The sequence below is a fragment of the Pipistrellus hanaki genome, assembly GCF_964339955.1.
Source record: "Pipistrellus hanaki genome assembly, chromosome: 2".
In the NCBI taxonomy this organism is placed as follows: Eukaryota; Metazoa; Chordata; class Mammalia; order Chiroptera; family Vespertilionidae; genus Pipistrellus; species Pipistrellus hanaki.
The window spans coordinates 179,145,480-179,170,023 of NC_140504.1; the positions used below are offsets into that span (position 1 = coordinate 179,145,480).

The 24,544-nt window shown below is 47.4% G+C and overlaps 1 protein-coding gene across 2 annotated transcripts in view; it reads left to right on the plus strand.

Annotated features, from left to right (window-relative positions):
* DLGAP3 (DLG associated protein 3) overlaps positions 1-24,544 on the plus strand; it is a 59,490-nt gene that overhangs the window by 12,608 nt on the left and 22,338 nt on the right. For both annotated transcript variants that reach the window (XM_084872006.1, XM_084872007.1), the window contains exons 2-5: positions 7,672-7,754; positions 9,213-10,370; positions 14,517-14,722; positions 15,163-15,235. In XM_084872006.1, coding sequence (XP_084728132.1) covers positions 9,264-10,370; positions 14,517-14,722; positions 15,163-15,235 — 1,386 coding nt within the window. In that variant the 5' untranslated portion in view covers positions 7,672-7,754; positions 9,213-9,263. The remainder of the gene's footprint in view (positions 1-7,671; positions 7,755-9,212; positions 10,371-14,516; positions 14,723-15,162; positions 15,236-24,544) is intronic.

The window sequence follows — 24,544 nt, forward strand, 5'->3', positions numbered from 1 at the left end:
CTTGTCATTTGGAAGGATCTCACAGTCTGTGCTGCCTCCTCTCCCCATGCTCTCTCCCATTGTGGTCCTGGCTACTGCTAAGCCTAGAATCCAGAGAGGAGAGCAGTGGATAAGGTACACTGAAGGCTGGAGCAGGATCAGGCAGTGCCAAGGGGTGGAAGTGCCACCACATAAACCTATCAGTCAGCCAACTCACTAGCTCCAACGAGTCCTGTGAGGCTTATCCATGTGCTTGATTCCTCTATGAGAGAAGCCCAGAGGAGGTGACAGGCCCTGGTGTAGGCAGCCTCTGTCCCAGGTCAGAAAGAGCTTATAGGAGAGTGTGCTAACCCAGGAGGTAGTCTCTAAGCTCTGGACTCCACAGGGGAACCCCACATTTGGGCCAGAGAATAGGAAAGGCCAATGGCCTAGTCTGGATGAGAAGCTGCTGCCCAGCAGACTTTGCTGTTGACTTTGGACCTTACCTATTTTTCTCTGATGGTCCTGGCAGGTCTGGCAGCATCCTGGAAGCCAGGGCAGCATCAGCCCAAATATCATAAAATACATTCAAATGAAAGAAGGCACCAGGATGCTAAAGTCAGGAGATGTCAACATATGGAGATACGTGTGCTAGTTGCCTTGGGTAGATCAGTTTATTTACTCATTGCCACAAACTTAGGAGGTAGGTATTGTTATCCCTATTTTACAGATGTGAAAATTGAGGTTTAGACAGATTAAGCAAATTGTTCATGGTCATGCAGGTAGACTGCAATGTCATGGTTGGAGGCAGATGATTGTCTTTTCAACACTCAGCAATAAGGTTGCTGGGCTTTTCCTTCTAGATCCCTGGAGATGTAAGAGGAACCACCAGCCCTGGCTGAAGGGGTTGGTGGGGTCTGCACATCAAGTTCTCTCAGATGCCACCGTCTTTGGCCACCAGGGCCACTATGCAGTCTCTGGCATGCTCAAGGAGTGGGAGGTCTTAAAAGGAGTCCAGGCGAACAGAAACCTAGGCTGGATTCCAAATACGGAATCCTCCAGGGACTCTCTGAAACCTCTAGACCAGTGTTTCCCAAAGTGTGGTACGCATACCCCCAGGGGTACGGGAAGAGTTTGGTGGGGATATGCACTGCACCGTGCTTAGCTGCGCCTAATTCTACGTTCTTATGAGCACGAGGGGTACGCAGCGTTATGAAAATTATAGAAGGGGTACACATATGTCAAAAGTTTGGGAAACACTGCAGAGGAAAAGGAGTGGAGGTCTTTTCCGTGGGCTGTTGGGCACAGGAGGAGAGTAAATGAAGACAGCAAGGGAAGACTTTCATTCATGCAGTAGGTAGTTTTTAAGCACCTGTTCATGCCAGGTATTGTTCTAGATACTGAGAATATACTACAGGCATGAGGCAGACATAGTTCCTGCCCTCCTGGGGCCTATATTGCTGCCATGGGAGACATGTCAGAGATGAAGAAAATAATTTTAAAGAGCAGTAAGTGTTATGCAGGCAACGGAACGGGTGATGTAGAGAGTACATGGGGGATGGGGCTCGACTTTAGTGAGTGGTCAGGGAAGGCCTCTCTGTGCCGAGACCCAGAAGATGAGACAAATGCCGCCATGGGAATATCTGGGGCAGAGTGTTCCAGCAGAGAGAACATCAAGTGCAAAGCCCCCTGAGGTGGGATTTTCAAAGAGATTATAGGTGGTGTGGGTTATTCACAGTCTGGGCGCTGTCCAATGGGTTCAGGAGATAGATTTAGATTTGGGTCTGCCTGAATTTCTTGAGTGTTTTGGAGCAGTAAGTCCTTTTTCTGTGACGTTCTTACCTTAAAGCCCTAGAAAGAATTGATTCAATACGGTAAAACGATGGGTGAAAAATACCTCATGCCTCCCTCCTATTTTGTTTCTCCTTCCTTCTCCATTTTCTGGGTGCAGTGAGAGTAGAAGGAGGTTTTCCTTTGGGGTCTTAGGGATTGGGGTTGGGAACAAGACATATAGAGTCTGCAGCAACAGGGCTGGATAGGGGGATTGAGGGAGGCCAGGAGTGAGGACACCAGCCCAGCTACAGAGATCCTGCCAAAGGCAGCTGGGCAAAGCCAGTGTTGAAATGGTCAAGGGGGCTCAGGCAGAAGTGGATGCAGGAGGAAGTGGGGCTAGGGAAGGAGGATAACCCATGGGCTTAGGAGTGTGGGCTGCAGGTCAGAGGCTCTGTGTTCAGGCTCCCCAGTCACTAGCCCTTTCACGGTGGACATTCAGCCTCAGCCACTCCAACTGCATCAGGGTGGTGGGGGGTGGAGGGTAGAGGACTGCACAGAGAAACGGCAACAGAATCCTGGCCATTCTGGTTAAGCCAACACAGGGAAAGGGGATGGATAGGCAAAGCCTGAAACTTTGGGGTCCCAAGGGCACACATGGCTCACCCACAGGCATGGAAGAGCCCAGGCCTGCAGCAGCCAGATGAGTTCCAGGCCTCACCTGCTGTAAGTTCTGCTATGTTGGAACTGGTATGGGGATGACCTCATAGGCTCTAGTGTGAAGGGACTAGATGGACTGATCTCCAGCAAGAGAGCAACTGTACCCCTTTGCTGCCATCTGGACTATCATGTTCAGCTTATAGCTCTCCAGGCAGCTTCCTGAAGGAGAGTAAATCAGTTAATATCTCATATTTAAAATCTTTATCTCTGCCCAAGGCATCACTTTGTGTCAACCACTAAGATGCTGGCATTTGTCAAACACACCTTTGGTCTTATATGGCTGCCCAAAAGAGATTAAGTGATCTACCCGAAGACACACTATAAACCAATGGAAATCATAAACATGAAAGTACAAATAATGATTGCTACCTTGATTGAGTATTCAGCATGGTACAGTACTAAGGGATTTATATGCTTTACCTTGTGAACCCTCAGATCATTAGTACCTTTCTGATGGCTCTATTATTATCCCCATCTTATTTATTTTTATTAAATTGATTGGGGTGGCATTGGTCAGCATGAACATAGAGGTTTCAGGGTGTGGGTTTCTATGTTACAAGATCTGTGTATTGCACCATGTGCCCACCACCCAAAGTCAAATCTTGTCACCATATATTAGGGCCCTCTTTTCCTCCACCCCCTTCTCTCTGGAAACCACCACACTGCTGTTTGTGTTCACAAGTTTCAGTTTTATATCCCACATATGAGTGAAATCATATGGTTCTTAGCTTTTTCTGACTGATTTATTTTGCTTAGCAGAGTTCTCAAGGTCGATCCATGTTATTGCAAATGGCGCTATTTCATCCTTTTTATGGTTGAATAGTATTCCATTGTGCATATGTTCCACATCTTCTTTATCCAGTCCTCTATCTTGAGACCCTTTGGTTGTTTCCATGTCTTGGCCACTGCGAATAATGCTGCAATTAACATAGAGGTGCATATATCTTTGTGAAGAAATAATTTTGAGGTTTTCGGGTATATGCCCAGGAGAGGAATTGCTGGGTCATATGGTAGCTTTATTCTCAATTTTCTGCTTTCCAGAGTGGTTGTGCCAGTCTACATTCCCCCAGCACTGGCTGAGGGTTCCTTTTTTCCCACAACCTCTCCAACACTTGCTGTTGCTTGTCTTGTTGATAACGGCCACTCTAACAGTGGTATCTCCGTGTACTTTTGATTTATATTTCCCTAATTGCCAGTGAGGTTGAATATCTTTTCATATATCTATTGGCTGTTTGCACGTCTTCTTGGGAGAGGTGTATTTTCAGGTCCTCTGCCCACATTTTGACTGGGTTGTTTGTTTGGTGTTGAGTTTTATGAATTCTTGATATGTTTTGGAAATGAAACCTTTGTTGGAGCTACTGTTTGCAAATAACAGCTTCCATCTGGTTGGCTATCCCCATTTTACAGATGAGGAAATAGGCTAAGGGAGATGAATCATCTGTCCAAGTAAGTACACATAGCTAGTAAGTGAGTGGACAGGGACTTGACCCAGAGAGTCTACACCAATAACTGCTTTGATCCAGGGAGTTCGTGAGTCAACTAGGTCTCAAGAAAGGAACATCAACTGATCTGGCTGGGCATGGCCCCCGGGGGAGGAAACCGCCCTGACTCCTTCCTCTACAGCCCTTTTCCTTCTCTCATTTTCCATTCTTTTTCTGGAAGGTAATTGCTTGGGGCAGTGACAACCTCCTGGTGAATTACACAGCTGGTTTCCCAGCGAGATTTGTAACAACAACCCCGCCAGCCTGGCAGCCCCCAGCAAGTTCCGGTTTAGGAAATAATTGCTGGATTGTGTAGTTGGTGCTAAATTGGGTAATTTCTTGGTGACGGCATGTGTGCCACTTCTTCCATTCCCAGATAGATTTGAGCTGCATCAGATAATTTGTCACATGCGGCACCCTCCCAGGCGCCTTCACTCCCCACTCACCAGCCAGCCACCGACCGGCAATTACAGACGTGACTGCTTCCCTGGCCCAGAGGTTCACCATGTGGGCAGCGCTCTGTGTCCTGGGATGGTTGAGAGATGACTTGGAGCAGTAAAATGGGAAACATAACACCAGCACCCAGAGTTGTCACAGGGCTGCAGAGAGCTTCTTTTACTCTGTACTTACCTGACCTTGGACTTGGAACAAACTCAGTACTCACCACACAGGGGAAAAGGCTAAACCACACTCTGGTTAGCTCTAGAGTATGTGGTATGTGAGAGGTTTTTTTTTTTTTTTTTTAATTTGTTATTTGTTTCCTTTTCTTATAATTCATTTTCATTACTGTGTTTACTTTAGAATGGTGTTTAAATCGTCTGGCTTCTCTGGGCTGGCATCCCAGGTGAGAGAAAAGCTAAGGCATGGGAGAGGCCACACTGGCTTTGCCCGCAACTCTGTGACCTTAGCCTCTTCAAGCCTCAGTTTCTGCTCCGGTAAATTGGGGAGGGGAGTAATACCTTCCCTTGGAACAGTTGTGAGAATGAAATAAGTGTCCTAAGTGAGAGGATCTTGTTCTTGGTAGGCTCACGTTCACTCCACAAACACCTGCCACACGCCAGGCATTGTTCTAGTGGTTGGGGATGACGCAGTGAAGAAGATGGATGAAATTCCGGCACTTTCATGGAGCTTACATTCTAGTGGGAGAGACAGACAATCTCTGCATCACTCAAATTGAAAATGGTAATGATTTAAGAGCTATCCAGGCCCAGAGTGCCTTGAGAGCAAACAGCAGGGGGATCTGACCTAGTGAGGGAGGCCAGAGAAAGCTTCCCTGAGCAAGCAACAACTGGGCTGAGATCTGAAGCGTGTGTAGGAGTTAGCAAAGGCAGAGGTGGGCAGGCAAAGCTTTCCGGACAGGGGGAACAGGCCCCATGATGGGAGGGATCCTGGGACTGCAAAAGACTGGCCTGGCTGGAGCAGAGGAAGTAAGGGAACATGTTGTGAGAGGAGGTGGAAAAGTAGGAAGGGCCAGACCCGCGGGCCTTGTTGGACAGGTTAGGGTGTTTTATCTTAAGAACATCAATAAGCCGACGAAGAGTTTTAAGCAGGGAAGTGACATGATCAGATTTGTGTTATCAAATGACCATTTGGATTGGATCAGGCCAAGAGCAGCAGCAGGGACAGCCACTCGGAGCTTTTGCAGACGTGCAGGCAGGAGGTGATGTTTCGGAGGTGGTTGGATTAGTTAGCAGTGCTTTCTGCTGCAACTACAGAAAACCTGGCCAACGTGATTTAAATAAAGAGGAGTTTGTTTCTTACCACATTTAGGCCAGGAGGAAGGGAACTGCTTGTGTTGGTTCCCAGGCTCAATGACTCCAAGACTAGCATTTCTGCTATTCTCTAGGCTTTTCTCTCCTGTTGTCAAGACAGCTGCCCTAGCTCTGGCATTGTGGTTGTATTCAAGCCAAGAAGAAAGGAGGGAAAGATGATACCAGCCAGCTTCACCCTTCTTATAACAAAGGCCAAATCTTCCTTAGAAAGACTTATTCAATTTTTATATACATATTATCAGGCAAATGTGAATGGCTCGTCCTCTGGTTCCAAGGGAGGCTGGGAAAGGAGGTTGAGAGTGAGTTTTAGCTACTCAGCTAACCAAGATTTGGTGGATATGGAAATAAGTGGGCAGATCTATTGTTAGGAAGCAAAATCCAGAGGACTTGGTGATGGATCACATTATTAATCTCCTCTTTGTTTTTCCTTCTTATTGATTATGTTTAGTAATAAGATGGCATCAGGAGGAATGTGATTGTAAAACATAATACAAAGGAAAAAGCCTATGTAATTAAATCTATATCATTTCAGTCTTTTTTTCTGTGAGTGTGTTAATTCTCACTCGAGGATATTTTTTTCATTGGTTTTGGGAGAGAGACAGAGAGAGAGAGAGACCAAGAGAAACATCAATGTGAGACACATTGATCGCACATGACCTCATCAGGGAATCGAACCTGAGACCCTTTGGGCTGACGCTCTAACCACTTAGCAACACCAGCAAGGGCTCTTCCACTATTAATCATGCCCAAAAAGCTAGCTCTTCTCCCTGATATCCCTGTGTCTAATAATGGCATCATTAGTCTTCCAGTCACAGCTGTTGCAAAATTTAGAGTCGTCTTTCTTTCTGAGTCTCTCTCCCCCACCTCTTGAAAGTATTTGCCATACCTTAAATGTCTGCTGGAACCCTCCTACCCCATTCCTCAGAATTCCTTACTTGGCCTCCTCTTCTGCCTTTGTGCCTGTTGTTTCCACCACTGGGAGTTCCGTCTTCCTGCCCCACCTATGTCTGTGGAACACACAGCCACTGAGACTGGAGCTGGGAGAACCATCTTGTTCCCATATCAAACACAGTTTGCCGTGGGAAGTCTTCCTCAATTTCCCTCTACTGCAGCTGGTTTTGCTCTCATCTGAACTATCCTAGCATCTTGGTACCTCTTTCCAGCACAGTCATTTATTCATCTACATAGTGAATGTTTATTTAGGACCTGCTCCGGGCAAAGCCCTGAATTAGGTGCTAGTGATTCAGAGATAAATAGCATTTGGTTCCTACCCTGCAGAAGACCACATTCTAGTTGGCGGGTCGGGGAGACAGAAACGGAAGCACACAATTTCAATGTAGTATGATAGCTGCTTTCATGGGGAACCCGGGGTGTTATAAAAGCCCAATAGAGAGGCATAACCCAGAATAAGAGTACAGAAAGTCTTTGAGGGAAGGTGGGGCTTAATATGAGCAAGTGGGAATGAGGAAGGGTTGGGGTAGGGAGGTGGATGAAAGGAAATTCTAGGAGGAGGGACCAGTTTGTGTGAAAATACAACGATCTAAAGTAACCCTGTTATGTAAGAGGTTGTTCCCCTGTTAGACTCTAAGCCCCTTGATGACAGGGATCACACTTACATCACCTTTATACACTTCTCACTCAGAATTTTGTTAATGGTAGCTGCTGAACAAAATTTAGTGGAATGGAATCAAACTGGAGGGCAATGAAAATGCAATGGCTCAGCACCATGGACAGATCACTAAGACACCTGCAGTTGGAGGTAGTCCAACCTGTAAGCTCATTTCCATGTATTTGCATAATGAAGCCAACCACATTTCCTTAAAGGTCCAAAGGCTCTGCATCATGGGGGATACAAGCAGTCCTGGTTTGAGGGTTGGGAATGGAAATGGGCAAAGCCAGAGGCTGACTCTGAGGACTCTGGGAGACTCTCTCTCCTTTGCTCTCTTCACCATCCTTTTCTTCTTCATCAGGAGCCAGAGGTCCTGAGCCTTCTGAAGTTAGGATTCTGCCTGGTGGTGGGGATCCTGACACCAAGGATGGGACACCCAGGATGGTGAGTCTGGTGGGAGAGTCTGGGATATGGGGATTAAATTGAGGTTCTCAAATCAGAATTAACTTGAGTTTGAATCTTGATTTAAAGTGACTCACACACTCACTGGCTTTGTGACTTACCTTTTGAGCTCAGTCTTCTCACCGATAGATGTGGATTTCAGTGGGATTAGAGAATATTATTATGCACAGCACCTGGTACATAGCAAGTGCTTGGGAAATAGTAGGAGATGAGCTATAAGTAGGATCTGGAGGAAGGCTTGAAACACGATGGATATTAGGAGGTGGTGGGTGGGGAGCAAGGGAGGATGAGTCTTGAAGGGGCTGTTGTCTGGAGTCTTTGATGCTGTCATCCCCTCCTGGTCAGCAGATGGCCCAGGAGCCTGGTCTGGGATGAGGGAGGGCGCCGTCTGCCAGCATCTCAGTCCCCATTCCTCCTGCTGTCACCCTCTCCTGCCATAGCTCCTGTCCTGGCAGCTCTGGAGTCCTGATTGGAGGCAGTTCTTGCTGAGAGCTGACCTCTCTGTCCTGTAGCCGTGGCAAGCCTGGGATGGGGGCCAGCGGCACTGCTTTCAACATTTTCTCTCCATCACTCCCTGCCCCACAAGCCTGCTGTTCCTGGGAGGTGGAACTCCTGGGTTCCAATCCCAGTTTAGGATTCAGATGCTGCCTTGTACAGCCAGCGTTCCTCTCACTTATGGCCTCTCTACCCTTCATGATTCCCCTTTAGTGGAATGGGGGTGGCAGATAGGGGTAACAGGCCAGAGGGGAAATTCCAGTGGGGAATATTTGAAATCCGGAGAAAAAAAGGAGTCATCTTAGGTTATTTCTTCCTACCTCAGTCTTGGGGAGAGGGAGAATGAGCCTGCAGCCAGATGGAAGAACCTGGGTGTGAAAGGAAGGGGAGGGGCTTTCTTGCATAATCAGGCTGGCTATTTAGATTTGGGTCTGTATTCTCTTTGGTTATTGCTGCTGGGCGCTGTGACCCTGGGGCCTGGCTCTTCACGGTGGCGTGGAAGTGGGTAGGGATGGGTTAGAGGGTGTGTCTCTGGATCAATTTGCCTAAAATCAGCTTGTTAAAAGCCAGTTCACTTAATGACTGGTTTCTTTGAATGTTTTGTACATCTGTGTGGGTATCCTTTTATTTCTGGTAACCCTGGGATTAAAAAAAAAAAAAAGCCACACACAGTCATTTGGCTGCAGGCATTTCCTTTTGTGAATAAATATTTATCAGATTTGCAGCATTTGATGAATGACAGTATTATTTTGTGCCCTTGTGAGTGTCTTTGTCTAGCATGGTTTTTTAAAGGACTTTAAGCCCATTTGTGGAAAGATAGTACAATTAATCACCATAAATTGATATGCATTACCTCCTAAAGGGATACCAGAATCCTAATAAAAGATAGTTTTAGGTAAAGTGGCCTATTGTTCAATCTGAATCCCTTCTCTCCCTGTCTCCCAGGAGGTTCTTGGGGCCTGGCCCCCAACACTATGAAGAGCCCTTGCTGAGGCCATGAGGGGTTACCATGGCGACCGAGGCAGCCATTCCCGCCCAACCCGCTTTGCTGACCAGCAGCATATGGACGTGGGCCCAGCTGCCAGGGCCGCATACCTGCTGGGCTCCGGGGAGACCTTCTCCACCGAGCCCCGCTTCTGTGCTCCGAGAGCTGGCCTGGGACACCTTTCTCCGGAAGGGCCCCTGAGCCTGAGTGAGGGGCCATCAGTAGGCCCTGAGGGAGGGCCAGGGGGGACTGGAATTGGGGGGGGTAGCAGCACCTTCCCCAGGATGTACCCCGGCCAGGGCCCCTTCGACACCTGCGAAGACTGTGTGGGCCACCCACAGGGCAAGGGTGCCCCCCGCCTGCCTCCTACACTCCTGGACCAGTTTGAAAAGCAGTTGCCAGTTCAGCAAGATGGCTTCCACACGCTACCTTACCAGCGAGGTCCAGCAGGGGCCGGGCCCGGGCCTGGGCCGGGATCTGGCTCTGCCCCAGAGGCCCGCAGCGAGAGCCCCAGCCGCATCCGGCACCTCGTTCACTCCGTGCAGAAGCTCTTTGCCAAGTCCCACTCTCTGGAGGCCCCGGGGAAGCGGGACTACAATGGGCCCAAGGCTGATGGAAGAGGTGGCTCTGGGGGAGACAGCTACCCTGGCCCAGGCTCCGGAGGCCCCCACACCTCCCACCACCACCACCACCATCACCACCACCACCACCACCAGTCCAGGCATGGCAAGAGGAGCAAGAGCAAGGACCGCAAGGGCGATGGGCGGCACCAGGCCAAGGCCGGGGGCTGGTGGAGCTCTGACGACAACTTGGACAGTGATAGCGGCTTCCTAGCGGGCGGGCGGCCTCCTGGGGAGCCAGGTGGTCCCTTCTGCTTGGAGGCTCCAGATGGGTCCTACCGGGACTTGAGCTTCAAGGGGCGCTCAGGAGTGTCGGAAGGCCGCTGTCTGGCCTGCACTGGCATGTCCATGTCGCTGGATGGACAATCTGTTAAGCGAAATGCCTGGCATACCATGATGGTCAGCCAGGGCCGGGATGGATACCCAGGGGCCGGACCAGGCAAGGGGCTCCTGGGTCCAGAGGCCAAGGCCAAAACCAGGACTTATCATTACCTGCAGGTGAGGCTTGGTGGGGGTGGAGAACAGGGCATCAGCCCTCGTAGTGCTGCCACTACGTTCTGGAAAGGGATGGATGGCAGCCAGCTGTTGCCATGACAGAGGGTCTAGATGGAGGGAGGTTCTTCCCTGCATTGTTCTGTAAGACTCCGAGCCACTTCTGGGACCTTGGTTTCCCCGTTTGTGCAATGAAGGGGCCCTTTGATTCTGACATTGTGTGGCAGTACCAAAAGGGCTTCCCCTTGACTTGCTGTTTTGGACAAGCTGTGCCGGTCTGTCTTGTAAGGTTGGAGGCAGAATGAAGTTGAGGGAAGGCAGTGGACAGGACAGCATGGTGCTCCCTGGCTGTAACTTCCTGTAAGATTGAAGGTCAATAGTTGGAAAGCAGCTCTCCTTCCCCAGGCCTTCTCCAGACCTCTTTCTTCTCAAATCTGGGTGGTCCAGATATTGTTTGAATATGAAGGTCAGTTCTAGAATGTCCCTCTGTGGAGGTAGTCATTCTGGGGTGCCTGTGGTAGGATACATGTGAGGCTGGGGAAGAGCCCTGGGAGCCTGTCCCCTGGTTTTCCTAGACTGGGGGCCACAGTGGAGTCCGAGCCAGGACAGGCCTTCCTGGGATTGGAATGGTGTAGCTAATAGCTGGCTTGCTATCCCCATCCGGTCTCACCATTGTCCATGGTCTCTGCAGATGAGACTAAAAGCTCTGACATCTTCTTCTTATGGAGTCTTCATCCATCCCACACTGACCACTCCCCATCTTCTTACTGAGATGGGGTCAGGGGCTCATCTCACCATCAACTTCCCTCTTTTCTGTCTCAGACACCCCTTACGTATCCCTTGAGCTGTTTTCTTGAGCCTTCCCATAGTGTTAGGAGGAAAAGTCAATACAAATTCTGGAGTCCAGCAGACTTAGGGTTACCTCCCAAACCCACATTCCATATAGTTAATCCACAGCCATTCAGTCAGTGAGCATTTCCCGGATGCTGTGGGTACGAAGATGAAAACACAGATGCTGCTTGCAAGGAGCTGTTTAGAGGTGGGGCAGATAAGGAAGCAGATAGTGTGCAGTGAAAGAAAGCTGTGATAGGAGAGAGCGGTGGGCACCATGGGAGCACAGAGGAGGCATCTCACCTGCCCCAGGATGATGGTGGCCAACCAACCACCTTCTGGGAAGAATGTCCTCTAAGCTGAATCTCAGTGCAGAAGTGGATTGAGGGTGTTTCAGGAAGAAGCCACAGCACGTCCAGAGGGATGGGGATTGAGCTTGCATGTGTCTCTTGGGTGTCACTGGTCTTACTGGTAAGTTGTTCACACGTTAGGACTCTCCTGGGTGGGGACCTCATGAAAGCTCAAGGGGACAAATGGGTCACAGTGGGAGCAAGAAGGGGTGGGAGACAGAAGGGAGATTGGAGACTGCTAGGATTCAGGATTCCTGGGTTGGCCTTGGATTGCCCCCTCCCTGGGTAGAGAGGTTCTCTAAGCTGCAGTGGAAGGGGCCGACAAAAAAGGCTGAGGAGGGAGTACCGACCTTTCTCTCATAACCGAGCCCTTGTCGCTTCTGGAGCCTCACCGCCACTCCGCTGCTCCCTGCTGCTACTCTAGGGCTGCCCTGACCTCCCTGGGGGCTTCCTTGTTAATATGCACCTCACAGTGTCCTGCAGCAGCAGCTACGGAGGAGTGGGAACCCTGCAGTGTGGCAGAGTGTGCCCTGGCTTTCCCATCTGCTAGCCTGCCTCTCTCTGCCTGCCTGTGGCTCCTCTCTGTAGAGTATGGAGAAGGGGAAGGATCCATCAGGGGCTGGGGTTCTAGGACATTTTAGGACTAGGAGGTCTGAACCCATTTGGGGGAGAACAAGGGGATGCAGGGACCCTTCAGACAGCTTGGTGTTCCCCTGACACAAAAACGGGAACCTGACCCCACCAGAGTAGGGGGTGTCTTTGAAGGATTGATTCTCAATCCTTTTACGGAGACCCTGTTCCTCTCACCAGTCTCCAGCTCTCCCTTACCCTGTCTCTGTGTGGGTTTCTTCATGGAGTCCCATCCCTTCCCTGGGTCTCTATCCCCTCACCTAGCTTCATCCCAGTCTGTGTCCCTCCCCTGAACCTTGACCCCTCAGACCTCCAGTCCCACCCCAATTTAACCTGTTTTTTTTTTTTTAATAATAACAAGTGTTTTAAATCTTCCCTCCCTGCCCCAGTTGTCTCCTCCATACCTTCATTTACACTAGTAATTCTTTACAGTGTAAGCCAACCGGCATGGACGCCCTCACTTTTCTGTCAGCCCACTCATGTAGATCCCGAGCCACCCTCATCCCTTTCCTTCTTGGCTCAAGAGACGCCAGGACCACCCATCCCAGGCTGATACCTCTGGTGGGTTTAAGCCGGTCTCCCCAGGTTCCCCTCCATCCTTGAACTGTCTGTATACCCCCCCCCCTCACTCCCCGATTTAAAGACTATCTTTATGGGCTTTCTTACTGGTCCTGAAAACATGTCAAGTCTCTCATCCAAAGAAGAAATTTTTCATCAACATTATTCCCCCTTCCATCTCCTAACTTCCCTTCATATCCAGGTCTTAGACCATATACCCCATTTCTTCACTTCCTTTCATCCTTCCTTTGCTAGAGTCTGGGGAGGAATCCACTGACATCTAAAGAAGGATTTTAAATGTCCCTTTCGCCAGCCTTCCTTGAAAGGTACCTTCCAATGCTTATAATAGTTAACACATATTGAGCACTTACTAGGTGCTGGCATTCTATACGGCTCATTTATCCTTCCCACCAACCCTGCGATGTAGGCATAATTGTCATTACCAATCACGAATGAGGAAACTGAGGTCTAGAGATGGATCCATTTTACTCAAGGTCACCTCCTCGGCAAGTCACGGGCCCAGAAAATTTGAACATAGATCTAACTCCTGAGCTTGAATTACTAACCTCTGAATGCACTTGACATTTGACTTTATCAGCTCCTTTTATTCTTGAAATGTCTCCTGTTTCCACGACATGTCATTCTCCTGACTTCCCTCCTACCCCTCTGCCCACTCCTTCTCAGGTGACTTCACAGGCTCCTCTTCCCTTCTTCTCAGCCCCCTTTTAAATGTCAGCGATTCCTCCCCAGCTCTCTCTTTTCCCCTCTGGGTACTTCCATTCACTCCTGTGGATTCAGCTGCTGCCCACGACTCCCACACGTCTGCCTCCAGACCAGATCTCCCCATGGAATTGCAGAACCAAACAGCCAACCACCTGTTCCACAGTCCTCGCCAAACTCGCCATGCCCAAACCTGAGCTTTCACCTCCCCCCACCTGTTTCTCTGGGGTTCTGTGGCTCAGTGAGCAGCGGCACCATCCTCCAGATCCTCAGCCAGCAGCCTCCAGTCATCCCCGACTCTTCCCTGCCCCCTCACCCCCACATCTAATCAGGCTCACTGATGCTCCTCAGCACCTCTCATTTCCATCTCCTCTTCCCCTCATTGTCACTGTCTTAATTTAGGCCTCATCATCTCTTGCCTGGAGAACAGCATCAGCCTCCTAATTGGTCTCTTCTGCCACTTCCGCCCCTGCCCTGCTTCTGGCCCTCACAATTCATCCTCTGTTTGGACTGTTAAAATGTTCTTTCCGAAACACAAATCTGATGTCACTCCCCCCACCCCACCCCCCAAAAACACTCTATGGCTTCTCACAGAGGAAAGGGAGGAGAGGTGGAGATTTGGGGATATAAGCAGCTTATGAGGATGAAGAATGAAGAAGGGTGAAAGGTGACCGAGGTCAGGTGACACGTCCGCTGATGAGGACGGGTTGACAGAGGTCACTTTGGCCTCTGATCTTTGACCTTTTGGCACCTACATGTCACTGCCCACCCAGACTCTCCAGGGCAGCGGTCGCCAACCTTTTGAACCTCATGCAGGCCACCGGTTGGCGACCGCTGCTCTAGCTTGCCCTCAGTTAGGTAACACCAGGTCCATGCAGGATAATGAGACATCTCCTGGAAGGGAGGGTACGGTCCAAGCCCTGCCTCCAGCTCAATCTGCATGCTCCCGAGTGTGGCCCGTCCAAGCCAGGGTAGAGCGCCTCCCACTGGCAGTGGAGAAGAGGGTCCTGGCCTCAGGTTCAGTAGGGATGTGTCTGAGAGACAGAGGCCCCTGTTCCTGCAGGTGCCGCAAGATGATTGGGGGGGTTACCCCACTGGGGGTAAGGATGGAGAGATCCCCTGTCGCAGGATGCGGAGCGGCAGCTACATCAAAGCCATGGGGGATGAGGAGAGTGGAGACTCAGACGGCAGTCCCAAGACATCTCCCAAGGCACTGGCCCGGCGCTTTGCCTCCCGCCGCTCCTCCAGTGTGGACCAGGCCCGGATCAAGTAAGGACTGGGAGGGGAAGGGAGGGGAGGAGAGTGTGGGGTGGAGGGCAGGGGGAATGGGAAGCTGATACCTGGTCCCTGTAGGAGGTGTGTGTAGAGTGAGTACCAGTCTGCTCCCAGCTTAAGGTTCAACTGGGAGTATCAGTCTGCTCCATTAAAAAAAAAGGGCCCTTCTAAGGAGAGTTATATAATACTTTAAATAATAAAGAATTTAAATTAAATATATATATAATTATACTAAAAAAAGAAAGAAGGGTCCTTCTGATAACTCCTATCTGAGTGCCTCTTTGGGAGAGTCCTTTTACCCAGGAGTCTCTTGTGGGATCTTGTCTGGGGGTTCCTGAGGGGTAGAACCTGCTCAGGGCGCCCAATCCTCTCATTCCCCTCCCCTGCCTCCTCACAGACCCCCATTCTGAATCTGGAATTTTGACCTTTCTCAGCTGCTGCGTCCCACCCCGGATCCATCCCCGGAGTTCCATCCCTGGCTACAGCCGTTCCCTCACCACGGGACAGGTAGGGGGAGGCCCAGCGGCATTCCTGGAGGAAAGGGTGGGGAGGGGATTCAGTCCATGCTCAGCCTTGGCCTTAAAAATCAAAGGTCTGGCCAGGGAGAGCGTGCAGGTCTGATTCTGGGGGAACTGGGAAGCCGGCCTTGGGACTCCTGGAACTTACTGAGATCGGGGATCTCAGAGTCATCCTTAGAAACCAAGTGTCCTCAACGTGATGAGCATGTAAGGGCACCCTCAGTTCTCTCAGTTCTCCAGCACTGCCCTGGCCTGGTTGCTCCAAGGCCCCCCCACATAAGAGGCAGGATTGGTTGTACAGATGGGACAGGCAGAGCTGCAGTCTCAGATGGTCTGGTCTTGAGTTCTTTCCCCACCACCAGGCCCCCGTTTTCTCATCAGTAAAATGACAAGTGTAGTGGTATTTCTCTCGCAGGGGTTTTGTGAGTATTCGGTGAGGAAATGTATGCAAACCCAAGGTACCTGGCCCCAAATTGCTATTGTATAATTTTGAGTTCTATATCTAAGTGGAGACTTTCCCTTGACTAAGGCAGTTTAGTAATTAAATGCATGAAATGGGTTTGAATTCCAGCTCAGCTACTTACCAAGCTGAGTGACCTGGGGCAAGTTAGTTGACTTTTTCTGAGCCCCATTTTTCCTATTTAAAAATAGGCAGCATAATAGTGTTCTTGGCACAGAGCCAACAGCCCATAAAGGCCGGCTATTTCTACTGTTCACTGTGGGGGAGCAATGCGAAGGCAATGCCAAAGGCTGTCCCAGTGGCTCCTATTGTCGGCTGCTGCAGCCTCTCAGCGTCTCTTTGTTACATTTCCTGAATCAGGGAATCTGACTGGCACAGCTGTCTTTTCACATCCGACCAGCCTCTGTGGCTAAAGCCACTGGTTAATGCGCAGTTCTTGTTTCATTGACCCATCAGCAGCATCTAACACAGCTGATGGCTCTCTCCTTCCCCAAACACCTTACTCAGTTGGCTTTGAGGACACCATATCTTTTAGGTTCTTCTCTCTCTGACTGCCTGTGCCTACAACTCTCCAGGATCTGAACGTTGGCGTTTTTCAGGCCTTAGTTCTCTCTACACTTACTTCTTAGGGGAGCTCATCTCATCAGGCTCATGGCTTTGATTATTATCGAGAGCCTGATAACTCCCAAATGTATATTTCCAGCTCAAACCCTCCCATAAAAGCCAGGCATGTATGTCTAGTGGTATATTAAAATATCATCTGGATATTTAGTAGACATCTCAAATCAAGATGTCTAAAACTAAACTGCTGATACTCTTTCCCCAAAATTTCCTGCTCCACCCAATGTCTTCTCCATTTCAGGTACTGGCAACTTTCTCCTTGCAGGAGCTCTGGTCTGAAAGCTCGAGTCAGTCTTGACTTCCTTCTCTTTCTCCCATCCCACATCCCATCTTTCAGCGAATCCCTTTGGTACCACTCTCAAAGTGCATCCAGGATCTCACCACTCCCCCCTGCCTCCACTGTCATCATGCCGGTCCAGGCCATCATATATTTTTTTTTTGTCTGGACTGTTGGACTGCCTTCTAGTGTGTCTCTTGTACTTGTTCATTCTCTCTCAATATAGTCAGAACAATCACTTTTAAATAGAATTATACTCACTCAAAACCCTCACCTTACTTAGAGGAAAATTCAAGGGTTTTACTATGATATATAAGGCTCTGCATAATCTGGCCCTGAGTTCTTCTCTCACACTGTTCCCTCCCCTCCCCCACTCCAACCATACTGGTCCCCTTGTTGCTCTTCTGACACCAGTCTTAGAGCTTTTGCATCTACTGCTCCTTCTGCCTGGATCGCTCCTTTCTAGACTCCCATGGATCTCTCTCTCAGTTCTTTCAAGTATTTCTTCAAATGTAAAAATCTAAATTTTAGTTTTTTCCTACCACAAAATTTCCAATTCTTCTCTGTTTTTTATTTTCTTTTTCTTAGCACTTTGTGTATACATTTCATATTTCTTCTGGGAGGTATATCTTATAATCTTTGCTTTACAGAAGAAGAAACAGGTTTAACACACTAGAGATGTCATTTTATTATCTATAATAATTTTTTTTGCCCTTAAGTCTATGTTTTGGTTTAGTATTTTCCCAGAACATTCTTTTTTCATAGTTCAAAAGAATTTTGTCTTCTTATGTTTTATGTATATTTTTTGTAAATAGTTTATAGCTAGATTTTATTTTATCTACATTCTGACAATTGCTTGGGAGTGTAGTACATTTATATTTATTGTGATTTACTGATATGCTTGGATTTATTTCTGTCATTTTACCTTGTGGCTTCTATGTATCCTGCTATTGGGCAATGCTTCTTTTTATTTTTAATATACTTTTATTAATTTCAGAGAGAAAGGGAGAGGGAGAGATAGAAACATCAATGAAGAGAGAGAATCATTGATCGCCTGCCTCCTGCATTCCCTCTACTGGGGATCGAGCCCACAACCCTGGGCATGAGCCCTGACCTAGAATCCAACTTTGACTTCCTGGTTCATAGGTCGATGCTCAATTGCTGAGCCACACAGGCCAGCCGGCTGGTCTGGGCAATTCTTCTTTGCTCCTTTGCTGCCTTCTTTTGGGTCAATTTGAGTTTTCTTCATTTTTCTTCCCACCAAATATCACACTGGCTGGCAGTTATTATTCTATATTGATTTGGTAATGTATTTTTACTTCATTTTTAGAAGATAGTTTGCTGATATAGAATTACTGGTTGACAGTTTTTTTTTTTCTTTAAGCACTTTGAATGTACTATTCTATTGCCTTCAGAGGTCATAGCTTTTGATGAAAAGCAAGTTGCTAATCATATTGTTTTTCTGTAAGTGATAAATTGTTTTTCTCTTGGCTGCTATTAATGTCTTCAACTTTCAACATTTTGAATGTAACGTTACTGGATATAGATTTCTATGTTTAACCCACTTTGGGTTCATTGAACTTCTTTGGCCATTATTTCTTCAGATATTTTTTCTTCCCCATTTATCTCCTTCTTTATCTGAAGTTCTCATTACATGTACACTGGTATATGTGTAATATTGTCTCATAGGTCTCTGAGTCTGTTCATTTCTAGTGTTTTCCCCCTCTATTCTTCAGATTGGATAACTTACACTGACCAAGCTTCCAGTTTACTGATTATTTATTATTCTGAGCCCTCCTAGTAAATTATTTTATTTCTGTTATTGTACTTTTAAGCTTCTGAATTTTTGTTTTTTTTTTCCTTCCTTTCAAAATAATTTCTAGCTTTTTGTTAGGATTTTCTGTTCATTAAATCATTGTTGCAGTGCTTTCCTTTAAGTCTTCTTTACTTCTTTGGACATATTTATAATAGCTGCTTTGTAGTCTTTGACCAGTCAAACATTTGGGCAAATTTTCTTATTTATTTGAATATTTCATAATTTTTTGTTGAATACTAAACATTTTAGGTAATATGTTGTAACAACTCTAGATTCTTACTGTACCTCTTGAAGGTTGTTATTATTTTGTTTATTTGTTAATCTCAAGACTAAATATCTAAAATCCATCTTCCCTGCCAAATGCAAACTCTCCTGTCTCCATCAGTTTTATTCTTTCTTGTTTTTATTTTTAAGCCTGGTTTCCCAGGGGTTGCCCCTGTGTCTGCATAGCTTACTGTTCAACCAGAAATTGGTGAGAGGCTACAAAACCACAAGCCAGTAGGACTTCTCTCTGCTATGATTCTACTTATGGCCTGGGAAGTATTGTATAATCCTCAGACTGTTTTCAGGTCTGCCCTGGCTTTTGTTTTCCACCAGGCTCTCTTGTGTTTCCTTTGCCCATGTGCACAGACTCCATCGACTCAGGGCCTCTCTGGTTTCTGTTGTGCATGCACCCAGCCCCTAGTTAACCCAGGATATGTGGAGAGCTTATCAAACTGCTTATGGCTAACTCCCCCTTAAATTCCTGGTCAGTCTGTCAGTCCATAGTCTGCCTCAAACATGCCAAAACCTCAGCCTCCCAATGCTGCTGTCTATGTTTTTGACACTCCAGTCTACAGACGATGCTCCAATTAGGTGAGGTCCCTTTGCCATTGGCACTGAAGCAGCTAGTTTTCACAGCCTGCTCCACCCTTGTTGAACTATTGCAACTAATAGAGCTGGGAGCTGGGGGTAATGGTGCAGCTCCAGGCAAGGCTACCACAGACTCATGCTGTTCTTACCCAAAGTTCATCACTTTTCATTAATAAATGCTTCTTTGATTTTCAGGGTGATGAAATAATTGTTTTTGGCAGTTTTGTCCATCTTTATAGTTGTCTTGGTGGGATAAGATTTGGTTTTCTCCTTTTCCTGTCATGCCTGAGACTGGAAATCTAGAAATTTCTCAACTACCACCATTATCTCTTCAAGTATTGCCTCTTCCAAATTCTATCTAGTCTCTCCTCTGAAACTCCTACTAGTTTTATGTGGGACTTCTTATTCTTTTCTCCATGAGTCTTAACCTCTCCTTCATTTTCCCACCTCTTTACCTCTCTATGCTCCCATCGGGTAAGTTTCTCAGAGGTATGTTCTGATACCCTAAATTTTTCATCTACTGTTTAACTCATTAACTGAGTTTTTAATTTCATTGACTTTTTTTTTCTTCATTTCTAAAAATCTGATTTGGTTCCTTTTTTACATCTTTATAGTTTTTTCCCAAAGCTTTTATTCTCTTCTTATATTTTCAGTTTTATCTTTTAACATGTTAAGCGCCCAGTCGGTCACCGGTGACTGGCACTCTACTTTCCGTCTGGAAGACAAAACAGGCTGGGCGCTTAATGTGCGAAGTTTTATAAATGTTAAGCATCGTTTAAAAGCTAATCTGTTTGAGCGAAGGTAACATTAGCTGCTGTGACAGGTAAACCTTGAATTCTCAGGAAGTTTAGTTCTTGTTTGTGTCATAGTTTGTATTAGTTACCTCTTGCTATATAACGAGTTACCCCACGCATAGTGTCTTAGAACAACAAACATTTATTAGCTCACAGTTTCTGTGGGCTAGAAAGCTGAGCACAACATAGCTGGGTATCCCCTGGGTCAGTGTCTCACAGGCTTCAGTCAAGGTGTGAGCAAGGCTGCACTCATTCAGGGCTTGACTGGAGGAAGATCTGCTGTCGACAGGCCTCAGACCTTGCAGGCTGTTGGTCAGAGGCGTCGGTCGGTTTCTTGACCCGTGGGACTCACCATACAGTTACTCACAATGTAACAGCTTACTTCCCCCAGAGCAAAGGCTCTGAGAGAGCTAAAGAGAAGGTATCCAACATGAAAGCCACTATCTTTTTGTAATCAAGTCTTTTTAAAAAAAAATATATATTTTATTGATTTTACACAGAGAGAAATTGAGAGGGACAGAGAGTTAGAAATGTCGATGAGAGAGAAACATCGACCAGCTGCCTCCTGCACACCCCCCACTGGGGATGTGCCCGCAACCAAGGTACATGCCCTTGACCCGAATCGAACCCTGGACCTTTCAGTCTGCAGGCCGACGCTCTATCCACTGAGCCAAACCGGTCCCGGCTGTAATCAAGTCTTTGAAGTCCATCCCATTGTATCTGCCATATTCTATTAATTAGTAGTCTGACAATAAGTCTGGTCCACACTCACTGGGAGGGGATGGACAAGCATGTGAATGCCAGTAGTTGGAAATCATTCGGGGCCATGTCAGAGATCGTCTCTCAGTTTAATATTAGCTCATCTTTAGAAGAAGAAAAAAAATTAGCTCATCTTCAGTAGAGCTTTATCTGTGAGAATCCTGAGCCTGGGTTAGAAGTAGTTTCCCCAGAAAATATTTTGGACTTCTATTTGACAAGTAGACAATGCTATGGGACCATCTTAATGTTAAAAATTTTCCCACTGGAGAATTTTTTTTCTTTAAATATGTTTTATTGATTTTGTACAGAGAGGAAGGGAGAGAGATAGAGAGTTAGAAACATCAGTGAGAGAGAGTCATCGATCAGCTGCCTTTTGCACACCCCCTACTGGGGATATGCCCGCAACCCAGGTACATGCCCTTGACCGGAATCGAACCCGGGACCTTTCAGTCCCCAAGCCGACGCTCTATCCATTGATCCAAACTGGTTTCGGCTTATGTTAAATTTTAATGTAGGTGGGTCTGGCCCCTGCAGGCCCATGCAGACACAAAACCTGTGTCTGTGAGATTAGCTTATAGGTATAAATTCTTAAAAGGTTTGCTTCCTTTCCCTTTCCCACAGTGCCTAGACTATGGGCTAGCTTCCGTACCATCAGTCTGTGCTGATAATATCTTCCCCTAGTTTACTTTTCATCAAAGGTTTTCTCCTTTCCTACTTTTATGCAGGTTCTCATTTGGTTTTGCGCTTGCTGTGGGCCTAGAGCCTTACAGCTGCCCCCAAGTGGGTGCTAAAACCTAAGCCCTTTGATTACTGAGACCAGCAACCTCTCCCACCCCTTCCACCTCCACTAGGCTGTTTGCAACAGTGGCTCACACAGTTAACATTCTGAATTTCCAGTTTCCTCTCTGCCTTTGTCCCCTGGGGACTTAGCTTGCTTTCTTGCGAGCTCAGCTATGCATATAAAGCAACGTTTGTTATACTTTATCCGGTGTTTTGAAATGGGAGGGTTTTTCAAGGTTATCTAAACTCTATGCCATATATAAAGCATACAGCCTAGCCCCGAGTTGGACAATCCACCACGGACAATTTCCAACGAGCCCCAACCAAGTATTTTCTTCTAAATATCCTACACCCTTGGAAATAGGAATATTGAGTCTGAATCTGGGTTGGAGAAAAGCTCAGGTTCTTACTTCCCAAGAGGTTTTCTTTTGGCTTTGACTCTTCTGAAAGTGGGAGCTAAGGAGCAGGGTGGAAGGAAGGCAGCCCAGGAATAGTAGGAGAATTCAAAGTGTAACGTTACAATTTCGTAATGGTGATACAGTAAAGAGCAACTTGAGGTACAATAGTCCTCTGAGAGTCTGTAGGATTTTGTATTTCCCTCGGGTCCTGGTCTCCTGTTCAACTCCAGAAACTCCTCTTGGCCTGTGGAGACGGGAGGTGTGTGGCCCCAGGGTGCTTCTCACCCTCTCTGTCTCTGCCTTGCTATAGAGTTCATTGCGGGGGTAACATATGGTTGGGATTTCAAGAGCTTCAGAACCCCTGGGAAAGAGAGGTCTCCGAGAGGTATTTCCATTGCGATTTAAGAACCTCTTGCTACTAATAATAGTAGCTGATGTTCACTGAGCATCTGCTGCATGCCAGATATTATGCCTCGTGCTTTACACACGGAAGAGGGCTGGAGGCACAGAGATAAGCTGCTGAGTGAGAGTTCTTCCATCCCTGGATTCCTGACCGGAGACCAGATTGCTCTCTGCTCCACGAAGGCACCCTCTGGGCTGGGTCGGTTCTTGTGGGGGAGTATTCTGAGCCTGGCCTAGAAATAGCAGGAGTTAGATCAGCTCCCGAGCCTCAGGAAATACCCTGCCACTGCTGGTCCTCGGTACCCCCAGAGATCCACAGATAGGAAACTGAGAGAGAGACTCCCAAGAGTGGTGGTGAAGGCACAGCTGCCCAGGGGCGGGGCTTAGGCTAGTCAAATGTGGGCGAACTTCCCAGGATCTTGGATTGATTTTTCCATGGCCTATGACTTCTGTACACTTGTAATAAAGTTCCTTCAGAAAAAAAAGCTGCCAAAAGAAGCCCAGACAGTCCTTTTTTAAATGACTGGCCTCATGTTGGAACCACTGAGCTTTGGATCTCCAGTTAATTTGGCTCTGAGCTCCAAAGCAGCCAAAGCAGAGATGCAGAGAGGTGAAGAGCCCTGGGCTCAGATCCTTGAGGTGGGGGCCCGAGTTCATGTCAGTTTAACAAGCTCTCCGGAAGGTTCAGTCAGCCTGGCATGAGAACCAGGAAACATGGCATTTCATTGGTTTTACCACGTACAAGTTGGGCATCCTTAGCTAATTCATCTGCCCTCTCTGGGCCTTAGTTTGTCCATTGGTAGAATGGGATAAAAAAAATGCCCCCTCCATTTGATGTAGAATCCTGTGGTACCATATTATGCTTTTGAGGCTCAGTTATGGAAACACTGAGCTGTATTTTACATATGGATCGAGCCACTCCTTTGGGCCTCTGTGGGCTGCACATAAATATGATGCCACGAGTATGAGAGATGTCACAAATCACAGCCATGGGATACTTGCTGTCACACTCACCGTGTGGGTGCTGCTGAGGTTCTGGTCCATGACTTCATTGCAGGGCCTCTGCATAATCACTCGTGGGGGGGATTTCTCTTGGGCTCATGACAGGAAGAGTTGTGGTTCTCATGAACATTGGCCTGTGTTTACCAGATAGGCCCTGAGACCTTCGCCTGCCACTGACTGAGTGCTGATTGTGTGCCAGTATCTGCACATAGTGCCTCACAGGGTTTTTTGTTTGTTTTTTTCTCCTTCAAATAGACCATGAAGATAGTCCCATTATCATTCCCATTTGACAGAGGCCCCAAAACTTTAAGCAACTTTCTCTGGCCACACTGCTAAGAAGTAGGGGGGCCGGCATTAGAATTCAGCTGGTCTCTCACTTCATAACTCGTGTGGGCAAACCAAAGGCTATCCCCCTCGATGCTTTGGCTGCTCTGAAGCTCAAGGTCAAATGTGCACCCATCCTGTGCTCTGGGTGTAGAGCTTACCACTGGATCACTTCCTTTTCCTACCTTTATTTTATTTTTTAAAAATGTTTTTTATTGATTTTCCACAGAGTGAAAGAGAGAGGGATAGAGAGCTAGAAACGTCGATGAGAGAGAAACATTGACCAGCTGCCTCCTGCATACCTCCTACAGGGGATGTGCATGCAACCAAGGTACATGCCCCTGACCGGAATTGAACCTGGGACCTTTCAGTCCGCAGGCCGACACTCTATCCACTGAGCCAAACTTGTTTCAGATCTACCTTTATTTTTTCCCTTTGCTTTCAGTTTGCTTGTATAACGCAAACGAAGCTGCAGCCTCTGTGGTATATTTAGTCTTAGCGCAGTGTTGTGTGATAGGACTCTGTGAACAAAATTTTTGTTTTGCTCTTTTCTTAGTTGCATTAATTTTTTTTTTTTTGTAACACTATGGATTCTGCATTACAAAATATCAGAAGTAAAAAGCAAGAACAATGCTCAGTGGATAGAGCAATTGGCCTGCGAACCGAAGGGTCCCCGGCTGGATTCTGGTCAAGGGCACATACTGCAGTTGCAGGATCCTCCCTGGCCTGGGCCCTGGTTGGGGGTTCGTGCAGGAGGCAACCAATCAATGTGTTTCTCTCACATCGCTATTTCTCTCTGTTTTTCCCTCTCTC